Source organism: Theropithecus gelada, chromosome 5 (assembly GCF_003255815.1).
Source record: "Theropithecus gelada isolate Dixy chromosome 5, Tgel_1.0, whole genome shotgun sequence".
Lineage (NCBI taxonomy): Eukaryota > Metazoa > Chordata > Mammalia > Primates > Cercopithecidae > Theropithecus > Theropithecus gelada.
The window spans coordinates 71,390,606-71,418,490 of NC_037672.1; the positions used below are offsets into that span (position 1 = coordinate 71,390,606).

Below are 27,885 nucleotides of genomic sequence, written 5' to 3' on the forward strand. Positions count from 1 at the left end.
TAACTCGGATTTTAAACAGTGGGAGAATGATTAGTAAGAGTTGGTTTCCTGAAAAGGAATTGTTCTGTTTCCTTCTTTTAAAAAAATGGTAATAGTCATTTTTAGTGACTTCCACCGATTATTCAGTGTTTCTTTAGGGATATGCATAGGACACTCTGGTGAAACCCCAGTTTTGGTAGAAACCCCAGTTTTGGTGTATTAAAGATACATCCATTCTTGACTGATCTTTAATCTTGAGTGTGGTTTTAGCCAAGTCTTTGAATTTCATTTAGTCAGTAAACATTAATTAAATATTAACCAAATGCACAGGATTGGTCTGTGGTGGTGAAGTTATGGTAAGCGCCCTCGAGAAAGTCACTGTCACTGCTCACTCCCCAGAACCGCGCTTAGGTGTCATCTTCTCTGTGACACCCACCCTGACTACTTTTTAAATATTTCAAACCCGATTTCTTTATCTTAGTCTACTTTCCCCCGTGTACTTATCTCCCTCTAGCAGACTATGTAATTCAGTTATGTGTCATGTTTATGGTCTGTCTCCCCTCACTAGAGTGTAATCTCCACAAAGGCATACGCTTTTGCCCATTAATGTGTCCTCATCATCTAGAACAGTGTCTGGCACATGGAGGTACTCAATAGATATTTGTTGAATGAATGAACATGAGTATAGCTTAGGTGAAGAGATAAGACATACACATAAAGAATTATTATTTGACAGAGCCTGCTGAAGGCAAAGAAATAGCTTCCAAAGAGCTATGATAATTCATGGGAGATTGCTTCTGAAGAGACCCCTTACTTTCTCCTCATCTTTGCCTTAGTTTCTCGGTGTACTCAGTAGAAAAAGTATTGTAGATCCACATTGCAGATCCTTATAGGAGAGACCCCTATTCCAGCATTATTACCTCATTAAATGCTAGCTGGAAGAAGACTGCAATTTGTAGTCCCACAAGTCTTCCTTCTTTCAGAAGTTCAGTTAAACTCTGATACTACCATATTAGTAACAATTTAGTACTTACTATGTGCTAGGTACCAATGTAAGTGCTTTATAAATATTAACTGATTCAATATAAATCCAGAGTAGCTGGTGACTCTTAAATGAGAGTTATTGAGGATACATTAAAGCCTTTTTTAAAAGTTGTATTCAAACATTTGCTGGTATTAGTGGAACATTTAGAGGGACACACTAAGGAATCAGTGTAAGATGTGGTGGCCATGAAAGGAGCCTCTCAGTTCTCTGCAAGGAATGTAATTGACTTATAGTTCTGAGATCCACTGTGTTTGTGCAAGGGACACCAAGACAGGTCAGTTCCTGGGAGACACAGGACTCTTCTGATGGGGCACTGACTTGGGGGCTCATTATCTTAGCTGAAAATTTCTTAGCACTGCACCTCCAGACATTATCTGTCCAGTCATCCTTCCTATCCTCTTTGCTCCACATGGGTAAGACCTGCATCAGGATCCGATGACTCAGCCTTCTTCAGCTCCCTTCCCATTTTCCCTCACAGATGTTTTCCTAATAAATCTCTTGCACCCACTAATCTCATCTTGCAATTCTGCAGGGTCCAAATTAACACAATACTAATTATGACCTATCTGATTTAGTGATGATAATAATGACAGCATTCTTCAAGTACCAAATGATTTATCTATGTCATCTCATTTTATCCTTACAATAACTTTTTGGGTATTTCATAGTATAAATGAGAAAACCAACTAAGTGGATAATTAGCCATTTGAGTGGTTCATTTATCTAGTAAATGGCAATGAAAAGTCTGAATCACTCTGCGATAGTCTTAACAAATATCAGTTGAGGTTCTTAGAGAATCATGTTCACTGTAACATTTTCTTAAACCTCATGAGATATTTTGAGGTTAATGTGACCAATTCATTGACCTGCCATAAGTCTATTATAATTTTTGTACTTTTTGCCCCCACTTTTCAATTTGAATTAAATGGATGACATTTAAAAAAGACAGGCATAAATAGGTACAATTGGTAAGAAATGTTTTTCTTCTGCATAGTTCTTGACAAGTTAGCCATTTGCTCAGGTAAGCACACTCAGCACCAGCCAGATTAAAATTATATTAATTAGCAATAAGAGTAAAGTCCTTTAATGGGATTTCCAGGTCTTGGCTTTGGGGTAGCAGTATAGTCTAGTGAATAAATCCATGGTCTATATTGAAATACATACTCTAAGTAACATTGGGCAAGTTAATTCAAAGATTGCTTCCTCATTTGAAAAATGGGAGCAAAAATAACTACATAGATTTTTGTAAAAATAAGGATGCATGCTGTGTATATCACTTATTACCACTGTGGTACCAATTAGCAACAATCCATAAATTACAGTTATTATGTGTTAATTTTCTTTGGCTCTGCTCCCTGCCTAAGCAACAAATAAGAAAAGAATGTAAATATATGTGAATATATATTGGATCAGTGATTTTCTGTTTTTTGTTTTGTTTTGTTTTTTTCAGACGGAGTTTTGCTCTTGTTGCCCAGGCTGAAGTGCAATGGCACGATCTTGGCTCGCCGCAACCTCTGCCTCCTGGGTTCAAGTGATTCTCCTGCCTCAGCCTCCCAAGTAGCTGGGATTACAGGCATGCGCCACAACGCCTGGCTAATTTTTTGTATTTTTAGTAGAAGACGGGGTTTCTCCATGTTGGTCAGGCTGGTCTCAAACTCCCGACCTCAAGTGATCTGCCCCCACCTCGGCCTCCCAAAGTGCTGGGATTACAGGTGTGAGCCACTGTGCCCAGCAGGATCAGTGATTTTCAAACTTTAGTGTATATAAGAATTACCTGGAGGACTCATGAAAGTAGATTGCTGAGCCCCACCTCAGAAATACTGATTAAGTAGCTCAGAGATGCAGCTGGAGACATTGCAGGTCGCATAAATTCCCCAGGTGCTACTGAGGCTGGGAATTGCAGGAGAGCCACTACTTTATAATCATAAAGCTCCACTTCCATCTAGTGGTTGAGTTACAAAATACAATGAATATACAGTTTTAACACGCATTGTTTCATTGAATTCTCCTAACACTCCGTGAAGTAAGTACTGTCTTCACTTTACAAATGGTAAAACTGAGCTGTGAGGTTGATGAAGTAACCTGCCTAATGTTTTTCAGGTATCTGGAGAACTGATGATTAGCTTCAAGGCTGTCACACTCCAAAGCCAAAGCTCTCAGTCAGTATGTTATCCTGTCTAAACATCCTTCAAACCGTCTTTCCTCGGTAATTCCACTTCTGAGGAAATAACCAGAAATACGGACAAAGAGAGATCGAGATATCTATTATAATATGATTTATAATAGTGAAAATTCACAGGAAACTTTAAGTCCATCATCAAGGGATTGGTAATATAGGGATACTTCAAAATATTTTACAGACAACTGAAGTGAAATATCATGTTTTTTAAAATTTATGGAAATTGATATACAATGGGAAGAGGAAAATGTAGGATTTTGCATAAAGGAGTGACTTTAAGAAAATTCCCGGCCGGGCGCGGTGGTTCATGCCTGTAATCCCAGCACTTTGGGAGGCCGAGGCGGGCGGATCACAAGGTCAGGAGATCGAGACCATCCTGGCTAACACAGTGAAACCCCATCTCTACTAAAAATACAAAAAATTAGCCAGGTGTGGTGGCGGGTGCCTGTAGTCCCAGCTACTTTGGAGGCTGAGGCAGAAGAATGGCCAGAACCTGGGAGGCGGAGCTTGCAGTGAGCCAAGATCTTACCACTGCACTCCAGCCTGGGTGACAGAGCGAGATTCCCTCTCAAAAAAGAAAAAAAAAAAAAGAAAATTCCCTACACATACATGGGAAAAGACTTGAGGGAAATAGGCCAAAATGTTATTTTTTTGTTTCCTTTTACATTTTAGTATAGAATGTTCCAAATATTCTACAAAGACTGTATATTTTATAATTAGAAAAGTGTTAATCATTATTAAACTTTTAATATTAATTAATACATTAATACTAATTTTGGTGAAATTCTGTATTTTTATTCATTTGCATAAGATAAAGAGAGTGGTATTTACTTAGAATCTACTCTGTACTCAGCACAGTGCTATGAGGGCCACATAAGAAGAATAAGAACTGGGTCTCACTTTTTCAATCTTCCTATTTCTTCTATAGGCAAAACTAACACAGGAAAAAATTAGCACACAGTATAAGACACATTTGTGATTAAATATGAAAGATCGGCTGGGTGTGGTGGCTTACACCTGTAATCCCAGCACATGCGGAGGCTGAGGTGTGTGAATCACTTGAGGCCAGGAATTCGAGAACAACCTGGCCCACATGACAAAACCCCTGCTCTACTAAAAATACAAAAATTAGCTGGGTGTAGTGTCCCTTGTCTGTAATCCCAGCTACTCAGGAGGTTGAGGCATGAGAATCACTTGAACCCGGGAGGCGAAAGTTGCAGTGAGCTAAGATCGCATCACTGCACTCCAGCCTGTGATGAGACAGATGAGCACAACTGTCTCAAATAAATAAATAAATAAATAAATATTAAAGATCATGTACTGTGAGCCTTCAGGGAAGCTGGGTTGTAAGGAACTCATATCTGGTATCCAGGCTTGCAAATGCATACCTGTGCTGATGACATCAAGAGTTTTCTGGGCTGGGCACAGTGGCTCATGCCTATAATCCCAGAACTTTGGGGGGCCAAGGGGGACGGATCACTTGAGGTCAGGGGTTTGAGACCAGCCTGACCAACATGGTGAAACCCTGTCTCTATTAAAAGTACAAAACTTAGCCACGCCTGGTGGCACACATTTGTAATCTCAGCTACTCAGGAGGCTGAGGCACGAGAATTGTTTCAACTCGGGAGGCAGAGTTTGCAGTGAGCCGAGATCATGCCACTGCACTCCAGCCTGGGCAACAGAGCAAGACTCCATCTCACCAAAAAAAAAAAAAAAAAAAAAAAGAAAAAGAAAAAAAAAGAAAACAGTTATTTTCTGGAGAGACATTTTCCCTTCTTTTTACGGTGTGTTTCCAAATTCAAAATATGTTTTCTTATGGTCACACTATACTTTTTTAGAAAAAAGATTTACCTATGCTCAAGACAGCTCAGAAGGGTCATACTATACTTTTTACATTTTACATTGCAGCGATCTCAGATGGCAGTTTAAGCAGCAGCGTCTCATAAATTCAGATATGTCAACATATCTGCCAAAACAATTATGTGAACCCATACATTTTGGTGAAATATGAAGTGAGTATCTTGTAATGAAAGTACTCATATTGAGATTTCAAAAAAATCATTTGGAAAAATAAACTAGTGAAACAATAACATTTTTATTTTGAAAGGATAATTCTTAAAAGACAGTTTTATACAGAATAAGTTAATGAATTTTTCAATGTGTGGTTAAAATATAAAACTGGCCAGGGGGAGGGGAATGTAAGCACTAGGGGATGGCCTGGATAATCTACCTCTAAGGTCCCTTCTTACACTGAAATTCTATGATGGAAATGTTGCTGAATATATAAAGCTACAGAGTGGTGGCTCATTCAGCATCCCAGATGGTCGCCTTTCAGGAAAAGCAGACTATGGTGTTTTCATGGGAGTTTTGAAAGTCATTAAAAAATCAATTGATACATATTTATTGGGTACCTTCTATGTTCAAGACACTGTGCTAGGTGCTTTAGAAGCTTCAAGGGCAAGATTCCTTTTCTCAGGAAGTTTTCAACATTGTGTTTCCCCAAATGTTTGAGATCTTCTTATGAAGTCTGCCCCTGAACATTTATCCCAAGAAATCTCTTAAAGTTATAAGGTATGCTTTTAGGCAATTCTGAGAATGTTTCCTGCTCTAGGCAAGGGATATCCAGATAATAGGCCAACATGTTATTAATAAGAATAATAATCACTGATTTATTATAAGCAAGATATATAGAAATATCCAGTTTTCAAAATAATTTACACAATTTATTCAAGATACCAAGAAAGAGTGTCTGTAAATAATTCTGCATGGACTTGAAGAATGTTTAGTAGTAGCACATACTGGTAGAATCACTTATGTTGAACTAGTAAAACAAAACAAAACAAAACAAAAAAAACCACAACTAAACATTGAGTTTTTATTTAAGAGAGTGTTTCCCAAAATGTCTTCTACAGATCCTGCGGATTATAACTTGGTGGTGTATGGCAAGTCCTAGTCCTTTTTCCTGGATGTGCAGTCTCAGAGCGGCAGTTTCTTCAGTTCCTCATTCTCCACCTTCCTAAGCCTTTTCCCTAGGCTGCTAGTCCTGGGTATCCTATCTTCCCTTCTCCTTAAATACATCTCTCTAACTGAACTGTGTCTACTTGGTAGAGACCCTAAGATAACTAAAAAAAAGTAGCTATCAGTGTCTACCATTTCCAAAATAAATTCTATAATGATGGTTAAGCTGGGTCAATAAAAAATTAGGGTACGATTTAGAGAGTGGATACAAAAAGGAAGAGAGTGACATGCAGTCAAGATGAAAATGGTGTAGCAGGGAAAAAGATAAACTGAAGGGAAGAAAGGAGTCAGAGAGGAGAGGGATTAGTTGACAAATGGTACATTGGGAGACAAAACAGGTAGGTGGGAAGAGAGGAAGACATAATGGAGGAAGTAGACATAAAGAAAAGACTAGTAATGGTTAAAATAGCGAGCTTAATATGTAAGAAGTGATACATAGGGAGAAAAAGATGAGGAATAGAAAGCTAAATACAAAGTTTGAGGGAGAGAGAAAAGAAGGAAGAAAGCTAAGAAAAGGAAATGATAAAGGTAAAGAGAGTGGCAGTGGAAGAAAAAAATGCTTGAAGAGAATATTGAGTAGGAAAAAACCTGACAAGATCAACACAAGAAAAAAATGTACAGTGCATTAGGACTATACTGATTTGTGGATCTCCATGTGTAGAATGGAAAGTTAATCTGCCTTTCAGTCTTGAAAAACCAATTTTGCAAGAATGGAACTTTGAGAGCAAAAGGAGAAGTCATCAGGCAAAAGGAAACTAACTCAGACAAGTAACTTCCAAGTTTCAAGGCAGGGATGGTCATGACCTTCTTGCTTTTTTAAGGTCGGCACTAATTTGTGAAAGTGCTAGATCTGGTGATCCCCAGAGGCCCCATCTCAGCTCCACCTGGGTTGCTACTCCTAGCTCCACCTGGATTGCTACTCCTATTGCTGAGAGGGGAGAAAACTTAAGGATCACCAAGACAGTCAGATACTTAATTAAGTCTTGGGGAAAAAATTTTGGGAACCATTGGTATAGAATGTCAGTGATTTCTCTTCCCCCCAAGAATGCTTGGTTGAGATAACCCTTAGGCCTGAAGTAGTAAGCAGTCTTGTACCTGGTCTTCTGCATTGGTCCCTCTTTGAAGGAATTCAAATGGACTGTGTTCACCTGCATCAAGTGGGTCTGCATTTGTACTCTTAAATTGTTCCCCAGTAGCTAACTCAACCAATGTGTTAGGATTTTCAGTAGGCATAATTGAATCCCCATCAAATGGGCTTTGCCTTCCATTGCTAGATGGAGTTCCAGTGCTGGAAGAGTGATGCTTTGCTAATTTGGAGCCAAAGCATGGCAAATGCAGGATGTTAGATGGTCTTTGTTGCTGTCTCTCACTCTCATTTTCTTGGACTTGACTTTGGATGCCTTCTGGATTGGAGCCTTCATCAGGTGTACCAATAACAAGCTGCTCAGGAGTAAGGTCAACAGTTCTTTCATTGAGCTGGTTGTCTTCAAAAATTTGTTCCAGAATGTTGTTCCCATCTCCTCCAAGATCATTTTTGAGACAAGGTGTATTCTTTGCTTGAAGGGAACCGACTTCAGGAAATGGCATAATTCCCTTTTGGCCCAGTTGATTATTTATAGAACATGGTGTGTTCCTCCTCAGAGTGGACACATCATCTCTAAAAGGGTTTTCATTTTCCATCTTCTCTGAGCTGTTTCTTTGGCCTGGTAGGGTGCTTGTTGGGGAGATGATATGTCTTGTGTGCTTGCTATGACTACCTTCTGTATACAGAGGACTGGTGTCTTGGTTCTCCCCAGGTGCAAGACCATAGGATGGAGTGTAGTCTTGTAGAGCTAGTGGATTGTCCTTGGGCCCTGTGGAGCTACCAGTACAGCAAGAGCCTCTCCGGCTTAGGTGAAATAAATGTGCCTCTTTTTGACCTGATGGGTAACTTTGTGGGATGAAGTCAGGGAAAGATGAATGTTCTCTCTCTGGAGAATTCATCCTAGTCATTTGCATGCCATAGTTCAAATCCTCACCTTCATGCCACATTGGATTTTTCTGAAGCCCAACTGGGGTGTTACTGGAATAGGGCTGGTTACCTTTCTGGTCTGGTGGCCTAGCTGGGGCTTTTTGTAAATGTGTTGCCTGATCCCAGATATTTCTGTTAAAATATGGCCTTCTTTCTTTCTGACCTTGGGCTTGTATCCTGTGGTCCCAGGAATTCCATGAAGGAAATAGATTGCTTTCTTCTGGTCTAACGGCATTATTAACATAGTAACCCCTGCTCTCTGTAGGTGGTGACATAGTAGGAGCTGTATTATATGATGGAAAATTCTCATCCGGGTTCCATGGGTAGAATTCACTATAATAAAAATCCTCCCTTGGTTTTGATGGATTGTCTAAAGAATAGGGAGGATATTCCTTTGGCTGATTTGAGGCATATTGTTCACCTTCATAGTGCCTAACTGTTGGGCCCCCTTTGAAGCTCAACTCTTCACCCCATCTATTTTGTCCAGGAAAGACTTCATCTCCAGTTGGATCAATTGGGTCTTCTTCATTATAAGGGACTGTCTCCTTGTGGTCTGGGGTATTTATGGGGTAGAGTGAACTTTCTTTTTGCCCCATAGTATTGGGAGAATCATCTCTCTCATCCCATGTATTGCTTCTACGATATGGTGAGTTTTCCCTGGGATCATAGGGGTTATATTCAGGGTAGAAAACCCTTCCTCTAGAACCATGGGAAGGATGGGGTAAATGTTCTTCTTGCCTCCCAGGATGTTCCTTAAAAGGTGGAGAGATTTCTTGGTGGTCCCAAGTATTTCTTCCAGCAGGAAAATGTTCTTTTGCAGAAGGGATTTCCTCAGGGTGTACAGCAGGCTGATATGCGCTGTGCTTTAATTCTGGCTGATTAGTTTCTGATTCATATGGGATCCTTCTTGGCGCTAAAACCATCCCTTTGGGCAAAATCTGGCTTTGGGTTTGTCCATCAGAATTTGGTACTTTTCTGGAATCTTCTCTTGGGTAATAGGAGTTTTCATGTTGATCAACAGAATTAAAATTTGGGACTGGTGTATAACCCTCAGAGTGAGGCAGTTTATAATTTGATTTATTAACTTCATACTGTTGAGAGTTTCTCCCGGGGCTGGTTGGATTCTTTGTAGGAACTATTATTTGTTCTTTTGGACCCAGGTGCTTCTCCCTTGGATTTTCGATTTTTTCATTGTGAACAACAGGGCCATGTTTGGGACCAACTGGGGCAACATTAGTTCCCATAGGGTGTTTATTTGGCCCCTGAGGCTTTCTTCTGAGATTTGCTGGATTTCCTGCATAATTGGGATAATTGCCTCTTGAAGTAGAACGGTAAACTTTGTGATAAACTGGATTTCCTGGACGAACTACTTGTTTACCTTCCCAAGCGAAGGAGTTCCACTGAGGACCCCTTTGAACTTGTCGATTTCTGTAAAAAGGCCCATTCTGTCTGTGCCCCATGGCAGTACCAGTGGGATACCATCGTCTTCCTGAAGGAAAATTTCTTATATTAGGATTTGGATGATTTTCACGAATATTTGGCTGACTTGGTCTCCATGGGATTTGACTTCCTGGCCCTCCCTGGCCTGAAGTGTTGACTGCAGGGAGTGGGACAATCCCATTTTGAGCTGGAGGGTTGTTCCCAGTGTTCGGTCCTGGGATACTGTTTCCTGTGGGGCTGGTGTCATTTCCGCCCTGACTCCCTTTAGGATTTGATTGGGTAGAATTCGTCTCAGTAACTGTTGAATTAGCTGTGGGTTCTGTGCCTGGACTTTCTGCTTTAGGAGGATCTTCTTCTTTGGGTTTTTCAAAATCTTGTTCAAACATTTCTTCTGAATAATAAGGAGGGCGACCCCCAAAGCCATGATATCCAAAATATCCAAAGTAAGGATTCTGTAGGAAAGAAAATGGAAATCAGTATTACCCTTTGTTTCCCACCATGGTGTTGCTTGGAATTTTTTAGTATAACAGGGAAATCTTATCAGTCACATGTTTCTTTTAACATCATTAGCTTTACTTTCTTTCTTGAAATTTGATTCCTCCTTGGTTTCCATGACCATACTTTTTCTGGTTCTCTCTTCTGGTATTTTTTTCTGACCACTGCTCAGCTTTCTCTTTTTAGGTCTTATACATCTGAGGGTTTTTGTTTTGTTTTTAATGATTTCATCTTCCATCTTCCTAATTTTTCTGTTTTCTTTTTACATATCTCTTTTAAGATTTCTATTGCTCCTGTAATGCCAGCACTTTGGAAGGCCGAGGCAGGCGGATCACGAGGTCAAGAGATTGAGACCATCCTGGCCAACATGGTGAAACCCCATCTCTACTAAAAATACAAAAATTAGCTGGGTGTGGTGGTGAGCGTGCCTGAGGTCCCAGTTACTCAGGATGGTGAGGCAGGATAATCGCCTGAACCCAGGAGGTGGAGGTTGCAATGAGCCCAGATAGTGCCACTGCATTCCAGCCTGGTGACAGAGCAAGACTCTGTCTCAAAAACAAACAAACAAAAAAAATAAAAGAAGAAGAATTCTATTGCATCAGCCCATGCTTTCAATAGGCATACATGCTAACAACTCCCAAAGGCATAATTCTAACCCACAACACTCCCACCCAAGGTTGAGGCAGCAAAACATCTCCACTAAAGATTTCATGAGTACCTCCAACTGAATGCACCCAGAACTGGGCTCATCTCCTGCCAAATCTCCTCCTCCAATGTTCTATATTTGAGCAACATTCACCACTATCTGTACAGTTTCTCAAGTTTCTGCTCTCTCTTAGTACTCCAGACTATTAATGACCAGGTCCTATAAAATCTAAGCTTTCATCCTTGTTCCCACTTCCTTAATCCACAGTATCCCTGAACTGTTAGAATAGTTTTCTTACTGGCTACTCTGGATGCAGTCTTACTTTCCTTTAATCTTGCTTCTGCATTGCCATCAGAGTAGTAGAGGCTGAGAGTAGGTATATGGAAATTTGCCCCTTTCCTCTTTAAATTTGTATTTAAAGTTCTCCTTTACAAAATAAACTTAAATCCCTTAGCATAACATACAAAGCAGTACAACATGCTGCTAAAGAGTGGGGCTCTAGGCAGATGTGCATTAAAATCCCCATTCCACCAGTATTAGTAGTATGATTGTGGGTTAACCTTGGTTTATTCATTTGTAATATGGGGATGATAATAAAATAACGTCTACCTCATAGGTTGTCATGAGGGTCAAATGGGACAAAATGAGTACAGCTCAGTGCCGGGTACTTAGTGCCTAATAAGTGTTATATATTATATAATAATATAATTTTTAAATAATAATCTGGGCTATAACTATTACTTTCAGCCTCATTTCCTCCCCCTTGCACTTTATGCAGTTGCAAATTGCAACTACTCTGAATTCTCTGTGTTCTCTATTCTTTTTATGTTTCAGTGCCTTTGCACACAGCTCATTCATATTGAAACTTCTTCCACCGACACATTTATTCCCCTGGCAAACTTGACTCGTCCTTCAGAGCTCAGTTTGATTTCTACCTTCTGTGTCTTGACTTCCATGGGCAGAATTAGGTCCTATTCCTAGGAGTCCACAGCAGTACAGGTTTCTGTCATCACAATCATCCCACTGAATTTCAGTTGCCTATTTTCCTGGGATTCTTCCATTTAATTCTCTCATGTGAAGATTTGGAATGAAAACATTATGTTTCTCATCCTTGTTTTCCGGTACCGAGGAGTGGAGAATGTTCTTAATAAATTTTCATTTAATGAATGATTTAATCATCACGAATTCTGTCAGTCAGTATGTTTGTTAGACATTTGTGTGGCATTTAAATAGTTTGATTTTTCTTTTAAAACAAATGAAATATAAAGAAAAAGTATTTTAATCCCCATTTGTTGATGGAGATGAGACAGACAGGTGAGGAAGTAACAAGATCATGCAGGAAATCAGGTAGTACCCTCAAGCGGTAGAATACAGACATCTTAGTTTTTGAGACAGGGTTTCTCTTTGTCGCCCAGGTGGATCGCAGTGGCAAGATCAGGGTTCACTGCAGCCTTGACTTCCCAGGCTAAAGTGATCCTCCCACTTCAGCCTCCTGAGTAGCTGGGACCACAGGTGCATGCCACCATATTTGCCTAACATTTATTTTAGTCTCCCTATGTTGCCCAGGCTGGTCTTGAAATCCTGGGCTTAAGTGATCCTCCTGTCTCAACCTCCTAAAGTGTTGGGATTACGGTGTGAGCCATTGTGCCTATCTAAATTCAGATTTCTTTACTTTTTTGTTTTTTGAGACTGAGTCTCGCTCTGTCGCCCAGGCTAGAGTGCAACGCTGAGATCTTAGCTCACTGCAACCTCCCCGTCCTGGGTTCAAGCGATTCTTCTGCCTCAGGCTCCACAGTAGCTGGGATTACAGGCCAGCACCACCACACCCGGCTAATTTTTGTATTCTTAGTAGATTTCACCATGTTGGCCAGGCTGGTCTCAAACTCCTTACCTCAAGTGATCCACCCGCCTCAGCCTCCCAAAGTGCTGGGATTATAGGTGTGAGCCACCTGTGCCTGGCCTGAATACAGGCTTCTTAAAGCCTATGATAACTGTCTGGATCTTTCGGCTTCCTTTCTTATCTTACGCATATGAAAATTTGAAGTGCCAGTTTCTAGGTTGCATACAATTATCTGAATCATTTTTATTTGGGGTTATTTCATGATACATTGGAGAGCGCCTTATACCATTACTGACACAGTCATCTTCAATGTTATTTTATGAACAAGCGCCTTATACCATTACCGACACAGTCATCTTCAATGTTATTTTATGAACAAGCGCCTTATACCATTACTGACAGAGTCATCTTCAATGTTATTTTAAGAATAATCTCTGCCAGGTGCGGTGGCTCATGCCTGTAATCCCAGCACTTTGGGAGGCTGAGGTGGCTGGATCACCTCAGATACCAGTCTGGTCAACATGGTGAAATCCCATCTTTACAAAAATACAAAAATTAGCCAGGCGTGATGGCACATACCTGTAATCTCAGCTACTCGGGAGGCTGAGGTATGAGAATTGAATTGCTTGAACCCAGAAGGTGGAGGTTGCAGTGAACTGAGATTGTGCCACTGCACTCCAGCCTGGGTGACAGAGCGAGACTCTGTCTTACAAAAAAAAAAAAAAAAAAAAGAAAAAAAAGAAAGACAAGAAAGTGGCAGTCATTGCAGGGACTGAGCAGAGGAGCGACAAGATTAGACTATTGTTTTCACAGGGTCACTCTGGCTGCTATGCTAACAATAGATTGTGAGAGATGAAAAGACTTACTTACAAAATGTATATATACATAATCTTAAAGCTGAAAGGGACCTCTTAGAGCAAGTAATGCCAACCTCTCTTTTGTTTGAGACAGTCTCGCTCTGTCACCCAGGCTGGAGTGCAGTGGTGCTATGACTCACTGCAACCTCCACCCCCCAGGCTCAAGTGATGTCCCACCTGTCTCAAAAAAAAAAAAAAAAAAAAGAAAAGAACAGTCTGTCCCCCACCCCCCAGTAAAGCTATTAAGTTACCACAGTTCACTGAAGACATATCACATATACAGGGAAAAAACAGTAAGTTCCAGGGGGGTGGGGTGCTATGTCACAATCACTAAAATGACTTTTTAGATGATATAGTGCTGGAATATTAAGAGTATATCACTCTGTGATATACATTTGGTTCTTCTCCTAGTGTGGTATAGTAAAAAGGCCATTGAACAGAGTAACAGAAGACTTGGGTGCTGGGTTCAGTTTATCCATAACTTAAAAGTGAAATTGAGTAGTAACTGATCTTTTCTTGGCTTCAGTTTATTTGTATTAATATAATCAGGAAGTTAGATATCACTTAATTTCCTCTTGAGGATAACATTCTAAGAAACTCTTACTTTTTTTCTCTTTTTATCGCTGTCTGGAGTCCAGCATCAATCTTTGGACTGCTAGCTTGATTTGTTTCACTTTTTTATTTTCTAAAAATCACGGAAGCTTGAGCTACAAGTTCATGTGTTGGATTTTAACTTTTTTATTAGATGTGGATAAAAAAGCAGTGGTGAATAGATTGTAATTTCTAGTGGAGAATATAGTTTTACTTGTACTTACCCCGCCTTCTTCATTGCTGGCTGGTGGGCGTCCATAACCTGGTGGCGGTAACCTCTGAGAAGTGAAAAACACAGTGAACACAGGAGAAAACCACTTTCGATGCTGCCCTTTGTAAGACTCAGGGTGTCTAAAAATAGCTCAAGTCAGTGATCGAGCTCAGTTAGTACTCTGAGCTTTTAGCTTTTGAATTATTAGCTCTCACAGTCCAGCTGCTAAGAATTATGATCTAACAGTGAACACTGGTAAATACAAAGGCTTCAGCTGGATCCCAGATTATCCTACTTAAAATACTCTGTATGGCTGCATCTCCTGGCAATCCTCCTTACCACCTCTAACACTCAAAACGTACCCTCCACAACCCCCAACAAACACACACCATGCACACACATACAGAGAGAGAGGGTGAGAGAGAGAAATTTGAGTGCTGTTAGAATCCAAGCATCCATATTAGAGCATCTAATAATAGAGATTAAGTAACAATGTTGTTTTTAGAATGTGGCTTCATGTTTAGGGAGACAAACTGCAAACTGACAATCCTTGGATTATTACTATGATATTTTTATTTGACTAAAGTTAATTCTCCTAATCAAATTTGGAGGCCGAGTTTCTGCCTCTCAAGTTTTATGTAGATGAGATTAATAGTTACTTCAGCATTACAATCATGTTTATCTGTTTTTAAAATCTTTACTTTATACTGCCTTAATTTCCTTAGTTCAGCATAGGTAGTAAAAGAAAGTCACTCTTTCAAGGAAGAAAAATGTAACGAACTCTTACTCTTTAAAATGAATTGTTCCTCATTGATAAAAAGCCTTCCTGGTTATAGAGTTGTAGACAAGGAAAACCTATGTCATAGCTGAATGAACAGTCAACAAATATTTCCTGTTATTTTGTTTGTTTAGCAGTAACTCGTCGTTAATATTTCTTTAGTTCAAAAAGTTTATTTTGCCATTCATATTTTTAATGCCTATGATGCAATTTCAGTGTTATCTTTTATTTTAATGATTTTAAATGTTTAAGATTCTTTGAGGCTTTTTGTAAATAATATTTTGCAAGTTTTTTTTTTTTTTTGAGACGGGGTCTCGCTCTGTCACCTAGGCTGGAGTGCAATGGCACGATCTCAGCTCACTGAAACCTCTGCTTCCTGGGCTCAAGTGAGCCTCCTCCCTCAGCCTCCAAATATCTGGGATTACAGGTACCTGCCATCACACCCAGTTAATTTTTGTATTTTTAGTAGAGACGAGGTTTCACCTTGTTGGTCAGGCTGGTCTTGAACTCCTGACCTCAGGTGATCCGCCTGCCTGGGCTTCCCAAAGTGCTGGGATTACAAGCATGCACCACCATGCCTGGCAAATTTTTGTATTTTTTGTAGAGACAGGGTTTCACCATGTTGGCCAGGCTGGTTTTGAACTCCTGACCTCAAGTGATCACCCACCTTGGCCTCCCAGAGTGCTGGGATTACAGGCGTGAGCCACCGTGACCAGCCCCAAGATTCTTTATAATGATATATCTGTGGCTAGAAACAGTAAGATAGGATGAAAATGTCTTAGTCTAATTATAGCTCACCCTATGGTTTTCAAACTCCATTTTGTCCTGTGTCCCAATTTCCCCATTACATTAAATGAAGATAATTTTTTTTTAAAATTTCTTAAGGATGTGGGGAAATAGTAATGAAGTAGCACAACCTTTTAATGTTAATTTATTAGCTAAGTTATTTGTATCTGTTTGGTGATTTAGGTTGTATTTATGTCACTAATTTGAGTATGAAATTCAAAAAATTCTCTGTTCCTTTTCTGCATGATTACTGATGCACTGGTTTTGTTTCATACCATCTACTGATTGGTATATGGTATTCCATTAGAATGTATGAATTTATATTAATTTAAACTATAACATACTAATATTATTTTTCACTTATAGTGTAAAGAAAAAAACAATTTATCACCTGTGGAATTTGCCATGGTGGTGGTTGATAGAGGAATAGCCCATTTCCAAATGGTGGGAATGCCTAGAGAGAAAGAAAGAATCAGAGTGATGTGGTATTGAGAAGAATACATTAAAAAAATGAAGCAAACCAACTAAATACAATTGAAACTTGGCAGTCTACATTTCACTTTGCATTAAACTGTGTGTTTTTTATAGGGCAAAGATGATAATGATAATAACAATTAGTATTATTGGACACACGTTCCAGGCTCTGTGCTGAGCATTTTATATTGTTAAACTCATTTCATTCTCATATAACCATAGAAGATATAAACTATTACTATTCCCATTTGACTTAAGAACATGAAGTTCAGAGAAGTTTGATCACTTGCCCAAAATCTCATAGTTCGTAAATGATTGAAGCCAGGATTCCAATCCAGGAGTGTCTTTTCATTCAATTTTGTGTTCCCTACATCTGTAATAGTGTCTGATAATAAGTGTTAACTGACCAAAAGCCAGTGTTTTCTTTTTAGTTTTTGAGACAGAGTCTTTCTCTGCTGCCCAGGCTGGAGTGCAGTGGCATGATCTTGCCTCACTGCAACCTCTGCCTCCTGGGTTCAAGCGATTCTCCTGCCTTAGCCTCCTGAATAGCTGGGATTACAGGTGTGTGCCACCAAGCCCAGCTACTTTTTGTATTTTTAGTAGAGACAGGGTTTCACTATGTTGGCCAGGCTGGTCTCGAACTCCTGACCTCAGGTGATCTGCCTACGTTGGCCTCCCAAAATGTTGGGATTACAGATCTGAGCCACTGTGCCTGGCCTAAAAGCCAGTATTTTTGAAGCTCCCCCCACACTGGATGAGCTCTTGAGAAACCATTTGCACATCTTCTTACCTTGTGTCATACTAGTACTGGAAGCAATGTTAATTTAAGAGCAATATTTTAGAGCATCAAAGCATAGATCTGGATGAAACTTGGAAACCATTTGGTTTACTCATGGGGAAACTGAAACCTAGAAAGGTGAAGTAACTTGTTCAATATCATACGACTAATAAGGACTAGGTATAGGACTTGAATCTTTGATTCTCAAATGTTAGATTAGTGCTCATGTTATTACACCATGTTGTCTCTGTAATTTAAAAGGAGCTTTTAAAAGGCAACAGTATTTGGGTAATTTGAACCAAACAAGATTGGAGTTGACTTGCCATGCAGTTTTGGATGCATGTCAAAACAAAAGATGGTACTGCAACATAGCACCTGTATTGAAGTGTGTATATGGGGGTGGCATGGCCCTCCAAATCTCTCCGAGGCCATTTACAGATATGGAATTTTTCTGTGCAAGTCTCACCTGAGGTGGCTGAGCTTCCTCTTCGGGCTGGGCTGGAGTATGCGATGGCTGCTTCAAAGGCCGCTTTTGTGGTGGCTTTTTTGACTGAGTCTGGTTTGGTTTCTGGGTTTCTTGGGTCTGATCAGTCTTGTTATGACGTTTTTGTCCTGAGGGTTTCTGTGGGTGCCATGGTGGTGGCTGAGGCCACATGGGCATCTGGTACTGTGGAAATTGCTGAGGGAGACCGTTTCCAAAGAAGGGTCCCAGGTGTGCCAACTGAAAGGGTAGCAAATAATAGTGAAATCGTAATAGAGTTGAGGTTCAGTCTCTCTCCATCCTCTAATGTCATCGTCCAAAACTCAGTCAAAGAGCTTAAAAGTCCTATGGAACTTGACTTAACTATGGAAGCTTTGAGATCTTTAGTTAGATTTTCCTTACACACAGTCTTACAGAATTAACTTCAGTCTTCTAGAAAGCCAAACAACCAAAACAAACTAAAAGGCAGAACTAGGTGAGAAATCTCAGCTTAAGAATTTGACTGATGAGTTTCTAACTCTGAAACTCTAACTCAGGTCGGAAGTATACAAGTCAAGTTACAGAAAATTTAATGTTGTATTCAGAACCCATGTGATTTGTTATAAGGCTGGATGAAGAAGAGAAAAAACAAAAATAGGATAAAGTAAGTGAGATTGTAAAGCAAAAAATAAAAAACAAGAAAAATAGGAAAAGAGAGGATAAAAATTCAGTCTGTGTAAACACATTTATATGGTGTCTGCGTTTCTTGGTTACAGGTGGATCCTCATTAAATCCATTTTTGTTATCAAAATCGCCACAATTACAAGGTTGGGCAGGGAAGCAAAAGTAGTTATAATCTAAAAATGTTAATTTATAAATTTATGATAATTTATAAAAATGCTAATTTCTAAATTTATGATAATTTATGTATGGTCAGTCTTGCAACATCAGTTCTCATCAAAATATTTCCTCCCTGGTTTAACACCTGTCTCTATCCCCAGTCTTCATTAATTAGTTTCTTGCTATCTCTTGGATGATGTACCCATGCTTTGTGGATTGATGAAATTCAAAATTGCAAACAACTAAGTTGGTAAAAATTTCAAAACACAGGCAAAGTCACTAAAACTAAAAACAAGGGTATGAAAAAGTTGAGCCAATCAAAAGCTGAGGAAGAGGAAATTTACAATGATTATTTTAATCAAAGAACTTTAAAAGAGAATGACTTGAATAAAAAGGATTACAAAAAAATGGATGTAGTCCTTGATTTTCCCCTCAAAATGGCCCTCATGATCATTTCACAGAAATCAAAAGTGATGTGTAGTGTTATTGTGCTAACATAGAATTTTATCAGAAAAATTCTATGTCAGAAACCACCTGATACTTGATTTATTAGTTTGTTCTGATAATTAGCATACAGTGACAAGAATAACCTATATTTATTTAAAGAACATAAAATTTGCTTTGTAACTGTAGTGTTATCTTTCAAGATAATCCAAGTAAAATTTACCCCCCACCAGTACTTACTCTGTTATTTTTATTGTCATTATTTGTGACATCTTATGTGATATTTTCACAGAACTATTTTTTCTTGACTATCCATTTGAGACTCAGTCTCAAATAAATAACATTTCTAATTAGTAATTATTTGGATTTACATGAAAGAACAATAGTAATGAATAAGAAGAAAATTTGGTGTGAGAGGATGGGGCAATACTTTTTCCATCTTGAAACTTTTGTAATGATTGCATTATACTTAAAACATTTGGATTGGTGTCTCTATTGGCTAAGGCAAACTTTATAATGGAGTTATCTAGATAAACAAGAAATCATCAGAAATAACATAAAGAAAAACTTACATGTGGGAGGGTCATAAAGTTGAATTGATTATACCGCATCATCTGCAACCAAAGGAATCCATTAATATGATACAAAGTAAAACTTTTATTAAATCAGTGCACAAATCATAAAAAAATAAGTAAAATTTCTTTTTCAACCTGAGAACTTCCCAGTGTAAAAATTTCCGATTTTAATGCACAACAGTCATATTACCTTTTACTACTTATGCTTGAATTTTAAGTAAGTGTACAATTAAATTTTAAGAAGCTTCTCAGGCACTTTAACTTTTAAGTCAGATTTTTATTTTGAGAAGAATCAATAAAGAATCACAGCAAATAAAAATCTGGTCTACTCTAAAGTTTTTGAATGTTCTGTTCTATCCTTTGAGAGTTCAGGATTTGAGAACATGAGAATTATGTGACAAGATGATTCATCTTTCTGATATGTATTGAATTTGATTAATGATCTGGGCTATGAGTCATGTAAAAGATATTTATATTTTTAAGCATCTACCTTCTAATAACCCTTGATACTATTGGTCACTTTTGCTAGCTAAAAAACTTAGCAAATAAGGTAACATCAACTAGATTTTAACACAAATCCACATTTACTTTGAAAAGGAACATTGAAGTACATAGGTAGGCTGATGGCTGGGGAAATTACTACTTTGCCTTGATTTGAGAGTTTAAGACTTCCAACTCTCCCTCTTTTTACCTCTTTCATAAGAAATATTATATATCAGACAATTTTCCAATGTTCTCCTTTTTAATAAACTTGTGAGATAGGACTCTGGATAACGTCTCCCCTGAGACTGAACATACATACCTCCTCACTTTTACTGCTAAATCCAGGCATTCGGGGCATGTGCATCTGGAAGTAAGAGAATGCCAGTGACAAATGCAGAACATCAGCTGAAATAAGTTCAACAATGTTCCTAAGCTATACAATGATAGAACACAAAGAGAAGAGCTAACATTTAAAAAATACTCACTGGCATAGCAACAGAATTACCAAGAAGCCCTAGAAAGACCAGGAGAATCTTCATTTTTCCTTTTGGTACCTAGAATAAAAAACTGATTTTTATTTTTGGTCTGTGAAATAAGTATGCTTAGGGCACTCTGCACTTACCTAGCTACTAGCCTACTTGTCTGTCAAGGAGAGTATGGAAATAGATAAGGTCCCTGCTGCCATTTTTATTTTATGTCAAGAAACTATTAGATAGTTATCAGCTGCCAAAAGAGTCAGATTAAAAGGAAATATAAAAGTGTGTGTGTGAGAGAGAGAGAGACAGAGAGACAGGGAAACAGAGAGAGAGAGAGAGAGAGAAAGAGAGAGATTTCATAGCACCAGAATGTGAAAATTGGAAATTAGGAGGTTATCCCCCAAATAGGAATATTGATGGAGTTGAGTTTCTAGTTACTAGTTGATTTGTAAAGGAATAGTGATGTCCAACTACATTCATTGTACCGAATAATCTTAGTTTCAAGGAGGGCGCACTACAAAATCAAAACTTTGTGCTACTTTCTAAGACGTTGTAGATAATATTCTGTTACATAGAGACTAAGTAAACTGGAATATTCAGAATTATTTTTTTTCCTGGCTTCCTCTATTGTTCCTATTGTTATTATTATTATCATCATCATCACTTCGTTTAAAAATCACTTATGTGACCAGGTACGGTGGCTCACACCTTAATCCCAGTACTTTGGGAGGCTGAGGGGGACGAATCACCTGAGGTCAGGAGCCTGAGACCAGCCCAGCCATCATGGTGAACAACCTTGTCTCTACTAAAAATACACAAATTAGCCAGGCATGGTATCTCACACCTGCAATACCAGCCACACAGGAGGCTGAGGCAGGAGAATCACTTGAACCCAGGAGGCGGAGGTTGCAGTGAGCCGAGATTGTGGCATTGCACTCCAGCCTGAGCAACAGAGGGAGACTCTGTCTCAAAAAAAAAAAAAAAAAAAAAAAAAAATTCACTTATGTTCTAAAGTGGTTAGGAAAATAGGAAGAAATAGGAAATAGCCAGAATAGTAAATTTATCTCTTTATTAGATACCTTGATTAAACATATAGACTTATGTATGAAGTTTGGAGATTGTTTTTAACGGGGTTCATTCATTTATCCCACTCTAGTTAATTATGAAAGACTTGTAAAATTAAGTCTTGTATTTACATCTTTGAACAAGGTTTATTCTGAAACACTTACTTGAGTAATTTCTTAAGAAAACTTTCTATTTGCATATACAAGAGAGGAAAATAAAAGATTTTAATCAGAATGATTCATTTTCATTGTATATCAGATATAGCCCATTTCCTAGCATAGTAACCAACATGTAGACACCCAGTTGTTATTCATTCCTTTCGTTCTTTCTTCCTTTTCTGGACATAAAATGCATCTAGCATAATTGGAGCCGATGCTTACCCTTCTGTTTACTTCCTATAGGAGCAACGTAAATGATGCTTTAGCATTTTTATAATGGACATTTTCCTAAATTGTGGGTGTAATGAGTTTTCTTTCATATATTAGAAAAAATGGTAGAATGTAATTAAACAAAGGAAGCAGTGGTATGTAAATACCTTTCCTACTGTTTAAAGATTTTCAGAGTTAGAATATCATAGAGAATGAAAAACAACAGCTGAAACTAGTGTGCTTGGTATAGGATACAACAATATGTGGAAACTAATAAAGAGAATACTGATGAAAGTTTCCTTTGCTAAATGTTTCTAAGATTATGGCCCAAGATTTAAGGGTGCTTTTGGATGGTTAATTTCTGCCTTGCTTAATCATTCATCTCATCTCTCTAGTAGCTGTCACAGTGATTCTTGACAATATATATAGCCTTTATATTTGCAAATAGAAAACTCATTTTCTCTTCTGTAAAATTAATGTATTATATTGGATGACTGAGATCCCTTCCATCTCTAAAAGTTCATGATTAAAATCTATAATCAGTTATTTTTTGAGTTGAAAGTAACACTCATAATGATTGCCACAAAGTACAATGACTTTGTAAGTTCTTCTTCCATTCCATCTGTGAAAGCAGACGCTCTTTAATTCTTCTGATATATTTCAGTAGTGTTTGGCCCTGTCAAGTGTATTTCTGACAGTATCTAGTTTGAGAACCTATATGTATTGGCAAAAATAAATGAAAGTACTCACCAAGTTGTCTAGTTTAGGAAAAGAGGTTCCATGCCTGCACCGAAGCACCAACATTTTTTTTTCAGCAAAATTTTTATAAGCCTTTAAGAAAAATACAGCTTTAGCATGAGAAGAAACTAAATTATAGAAATGGAACAAATAAATGAAATGAATAGCAAAGCTTCAGTTCTAAGGCAGCACATGTCATGTTAATTATTTTATCCAGTCATACCTGTATTAGGGGGCCACAAAATCAAGTTTAATCTCCTGTTGCTTTAAAAGTAGGATGAAAGCTAAATCAGAGAGGAAATGACACAGGCACTGTATTTTGAGATACTTCTAGGGCAATGGTGACAAAACTAGACTTCACTATGGGGAAATGTACAAAGTCACAGTATTAAAGGAGGTCTAAGAAGGCTGGAAAAAACTTATAAGAAAAATAAATGCACCAAATAAACTGAGGAGTTTAAAGTTTTATCAGAAGATTAGTCTGCATACAATGACTACACAACCAACAACAATGAATGAAATAAGGAGAATTAACCAACATCTAGGAATTAAATTCATTATTTGACACTATATGTAATTTATGTTGATAATCTCTAATACTTACCCAATGCCAATTAGAAGCTGTAATATATAAAAAATAATTTTTACTTGAACTTTGTTAGCTTGCCTTTGAAATATATTCTTAATGGTCTATAGTGGAAATGACTACAAATTGCTGAAGCCAGGGAGATCTCAAGAAGCAAGACACGTTTATTTCTTAATGATAAAACAAAAATTCTTCAGTCAGATATCATGTGCAGCATCAAAAAGGCTCAAAATAAAAAGATTCCTCCTTGGCAGAAAGCTTGGCCCAGCAAGGTTCCATTTAAGCACTGTTGTAGACCTGCATAACCAATCAGCTTTGAGGAAAATGGTTTTGCCATCACAAGAGTTTAAAGTAAAAAACACACATCAAATTTAAAATTTAGAATGTGTTATTATAGGAGCTGTCAAGTCTCTTATTATGTATAATAACAGTCCAGGAAAATGAGCTTACAGCAGTGAGATTTAGAAGATGCTTCCCTTGGTGAATTTGGGCTTTGAGGTATAGAAACTTTGTTTATAACAAAGATATTTTGGGAACAAAGGCGAATATTATCTGTATGCTATTTACATAAGTCAGTTGCCTTCATCAAAAGGCAGACTAATATATATATTTACTTAATATACATTTTTTATGTAATTAAAATGAACTGGAATGTTATAACTATGGATGGCAACTCAGCGACTTGATTTAATTTGTATTACATAAAGCTAGCAGGACATAGTGTTCTTTTTGAAGTCAAATATAATCCAGTCACTCAGACTTTTAGATGAGTTGAGTACAATGGCAAATGAAATCTCGGCTATCATGATAATACAACCTAATGAAAACAGGACTTGAGAAATTCACTGAAGTGGTTATGTTATGGATTTTTTTTTCTGAAATCTGACTTTCCATAATAAAGATTTCACTTTCAAATAAATGTGCCAATTACACTTTTAATTGACAAGAGCAAGCTTTGCTATCTTTGCTTAACTTGGATTCTCCTGTTCTGTTATGGCTTTACAAGAGAAAACATTTGTTGTGGTGATGTTTGCTTATTTTAATGTTGGGATTTAAAAACCAAGAAAGATAGGATTTGATGGCGAAACCTGGTTCCTACCTGGTATGATTGTGTATGTATGTTAATCCAGTGGTTGCCCATGGTGCTGTTCTTCCAAGGACAGAGAAGTGCTGTGTCATTCGTTTTGGGCCAAATAACATTGTATTTCTTAGTGCCTCCCTGCTCCACGTATTTAGTGCCACAAATAATAAAAATGTACTAGAATATTTGACTTTAAATGAAGCTAGGACTATCTTTTAACTCTACATGTATCCAAGACGTGCAAAGTTAAATGTGCTTCAAGTACCTGCTTGCCTTTGTCTGATTTTGTAGAAACTGAGTAGTATTTATCACGCTGTGTGCACATTGAGATGAATTTGCAAATGGTAGGACACTTATGGAACAGTGGCCTACAGTGTGTTCTTGGAAGTGAAATGGGAGTTCTGATGCTGGATGACCTGGCCTATCCTGTGCCCATTCATGTAGAGGGTAATTTTTGATTTTGGCTTTACCCATATAGGTTATTGGGAGTTGCCACTAAACCTCACTTTTGATAACTTTCCTCTATTTACCCTTGTTCTCTTGGCCACAAGAGTGATTAGTTGTCATGAAATAATTTATGTTTCTAAAATCCAGCCAAGCTATTGAATGAGTGAATTCTTAGTAGTGTTGGATTGGATTGGGAGAATTACCAAATTTTCTTTCATGGAAAAAAAAAAAAAAAAAAGAAGTGCTCAAACTTTATACATTTTTTTTTTTTTTTTTTTGAGACAGAGTGTGGCTCTGTCACCCAGGCTTGAGTGCTGTGGCGTGATCTTGGCTCACTGCAACCTCTGCCTTCTGGGTTCAAGCGATTCTCGTGCCTCAGCCTCTCATGTAACTGAGATTACAGACATGAGCCACCATGACTGACATATAAAATGTTTTGAAATCAGTCCTTTATGACTTTTTTCCCCTTCACTTTATCTCTATTTACTCTGTAAATTATTTTTCCCTTCAGACAATTATAACTGTTTGTGAAACATGTTTACGATTTGGCTTAAATTTTTAAAAAATGTATCTCTTTGATTTTTTCTCTACATTACCCTTCTCAGTCTTAAAACAAGACGTGTTAACCTCGGAGCTGAAACCTAAGAAATTGCATATAAGAATTTGTGCATTTGTGTGTAAATGTTCCTTTTTTTCTCCCCCTGAAAAAGAACCCGTATTCTCCAGGGGGCCTGTGAACTTCTTACTTCTCTTTGCCTCCACTTTTTAAGATCCTCTAATTGCTCTAGATTTTAAGCCAGCAGGAGCAGAAAAGTCTTTTAATTTCATACTCTAGATGTGAAGGAAAGAGGCTGGGTTTTGGAATTGCCAGATCTAAGTTTAAACCTTCCACAAATTATCCAGCTGTTCAATTTCCTGTTCAGTAAAATGAGGGTAATATTACCTTCCTCATAAGTTTCCTCTAAGAAATGAATGAAGTAATAAATATAGCTTGGGCAACAAAGTGGGACTCCATCTCTACAAAAAAAGATATTAACCAGGCACAGTGGTGTGTGCCTGTAGTCCCAGCTACTCGGGAGGCTGAGAGGGCTCCTCAAGGAGCCCAGGAGGTCAAGGTTGCAGTGAGCCATGATCGCACCGCTGCCCCCTAGCCTGGGTGAGACAGAGAGACACCTTGTCTCAAAAAAAAAAAAAAGTGAAATGCCTGACTCCTAGTAGCTGACTATCAGTGACTGATCAATACACAAAGGTACTTTATTGTTCCACATTACACCTTATAATTATTTACTAAGGATTTAAGAACAATAAACGCAGCCATAGTTCTCATAGCTCTCAGAGCAAAGAGATCCTCTTCTAAGAACAACTATGAAGGTAAAGTTATGTGGATTATTATTAGCAGAGCACTCCAACACTGCAGGATCACTGAATGAAGCACCTGAGATAAAGTAGTGTCTTAGGGATACATTACTGGTGCCAAATAGTGTCTAAGCATCCACAACCTTGAATTCTTTCTGAAACCATTCATTCCTATAGCCTGTTCTCAGGCTGTAAATGTGAGAGATCCTTCTATCAAAAGAGAAGAGGAGGTGCAGTTTAATCCCTCACAAATTAAAGGGTTAATAATGCTTTATTCCATAAACATTTCCTGAGCTTTCTCTTCATGCAAAGCCCTGACTTGAGTGCCCACCCAGCCTGCATAGAATATTAGGATAGCAAATTTTCTGAGTCAGAACTCAGTGGTGGGTTCAAATTCTGGCTCCTACAACTTACTCGTTTTAGAATCTTGGTCAAACGACTTAATCTCTTTAAACCTCAGTTCCTCATTTGTAAATGGGAGATAACATTCTCTTCATGGGTTTGTTAGGCAGATCATGAGGTCAGGAGATCCAGACTATCCTGGCCCACATGGTAAAACACTGTCTCTACTAAAAATATCAAAATTAGCTGGGCGTGGTGGTGGGTGGCTGTAATCCCAGCTACTTGGGAGGCTGAGACAGGAGAATTGCTTGAACCAGGGAGTCAGAGGTTGCAGTGAGCCAAGATCATTGCACTCCAGCCTGGGCAACAGAGCAAGACTCTGTCTCAAAAAAAAAAAAAAAAAAAAAAAAAAAAAAAAGGAATTTAGTGGGATAACTTATTTAAAGTTCTTAATATATACTTCAACTAAACAATATAAATAAATTGATAAATGTTAGCTATTATTATCATTAGAGCTTTCTCAATAGTTGTTTTATCTGCCCACAGTCACATTTCCTAAAGATTTCTGAAGAATGTTTCTCATCATTGTGCTTACTTATTCATTAAAAAAAGACAGCAAACAAAAAGCCTCCCAAAGAAAAACTGAGCATCTCCATAGAGTATAGAAAAAAGGAAACTAGGTTGGGCATGGAGGCTCACACCTGTAATCCCAGCACTTTGGGAGGCCGAGGCGGGTGGATTACCTGAAGTCAGGAGTTCGAGACCAGCCTGGCCAACATGGTGAAACCCCGTCTCTACTAAAAATACAAAAAAATTAGTCAGGCGTGGTGGCGGGCGCCTGTAATCCCAGCTACTCTGGAGGCTGAGGCAGGAGAATCGCTTGAACCTGGGAGGTGGAGGTTGCGGTGAGCTGAGGTTGCCTGGGCATCAAGAGCAAAACTCTGTCTCAAAAAAAAAAAGAAAAAGGAAAAGAAAAAAGCAAACTAGATCACAGTGTTTATCAGATTTTATTTAATTTAAATTCTACTTTTTGTCTACTAATAAGAAAGTTGCTCAGTGAAGTCAGTGAGTAACTATTGTTGGGTGGTGATTATTAATATTTGAATCACCCTCAGAGGTGGTGTTTATTTCCTGGGCTTCTGGCAATAAGAACTCTCTTATATGTACTCAAGATCAGCTTCTTTCTCTCTTCACCTTGAGGAGAAAATAAAACCCTATGGTTAAGAAAACAGGCGTTGGGGTTGGAAATACTCAATAATATATACACTGTGCTTACAACAGTGCCTGACCCAGTAAGTGTTTCAGATGGGTTAGGTGTCATCTCATCATGAAAATAATACATTATATCTCATTACATTTCTTACAACAATTTTATGGTTTATTTCTTCCTTTGCCATAAAAAGAAGTATGTGACATTCTGTGTTTTCCTGTCACTCCGGTTACTAGGAAACTCAGAGCTAAATTTGATGCCTAATTAACAGTGGATCCAGGTTATA

The 27,885-nt window shown here is 38.2% G+C and overlaps 1 protein-coding gene across 1 annotated transcript; it reads right to left on the reverse strand.

Moving 5' to 3' along the window:
- Positions 1 to 5,279: 5,279 nt before the first annotated feature.
- ENAM (enamelin) lies at positions 5,280 to 23,402 on the reverse strand. The gene is made up of 9 exons (XM_025384934.1): positions 23,182 to 23,402; positions 22,590 to 22,705; positions 20,416 to 20,484; positions 20,250 to 20,294; positions 19,445 to 19,486; positions 17,595 to 17,849; positions 16,268 to 16,330; positions 14,326 to 14,379; positions 5,280 to 10,124 (listed from the first exon to the last, which is right to left on the reverse strand). The coding sequence occupies exons 2-9, from the start codon at positions 22,641 to 22,643 to the stop codon at positions 7,287 to 7,289; spliced, it is 3,420 nt and encodes a 1,139-aa protein (XP_025240719.1). The 5' UTR covers positions 22,644 to 22,705; positions 23,182 to 23,402; the 3' UTR covers positions 5,280 to 7,286.
- Positions 23,403 to 27,885: the final 4,483 nt, after the last annotated feature.

Bases quoted from the DNA above. Each gene is read 5' to 3' on its own strand.
- ENAM (XM_025384934.1), bottom strand. From the start codon at position 22,643: ATGTTGGTGCTTCGGTGCAGGCATGGAACCTCTTTTCCTAAACTAGAC. The intron at 17,850-19,444 runs GTAAGTTTTTCT...CTACCCTTTCAG, and splicing joins ACTTTATGACCCTCCCACAT to TTGGCACACCTGGGACCCTT. The intron at 14,380-16,267 runs GTGATAAATTGT...TTCACTTCTCAG, and splicing joins CACCATGGCAAATTCCACAG to AGGTTACCGCCACCAGGTTA.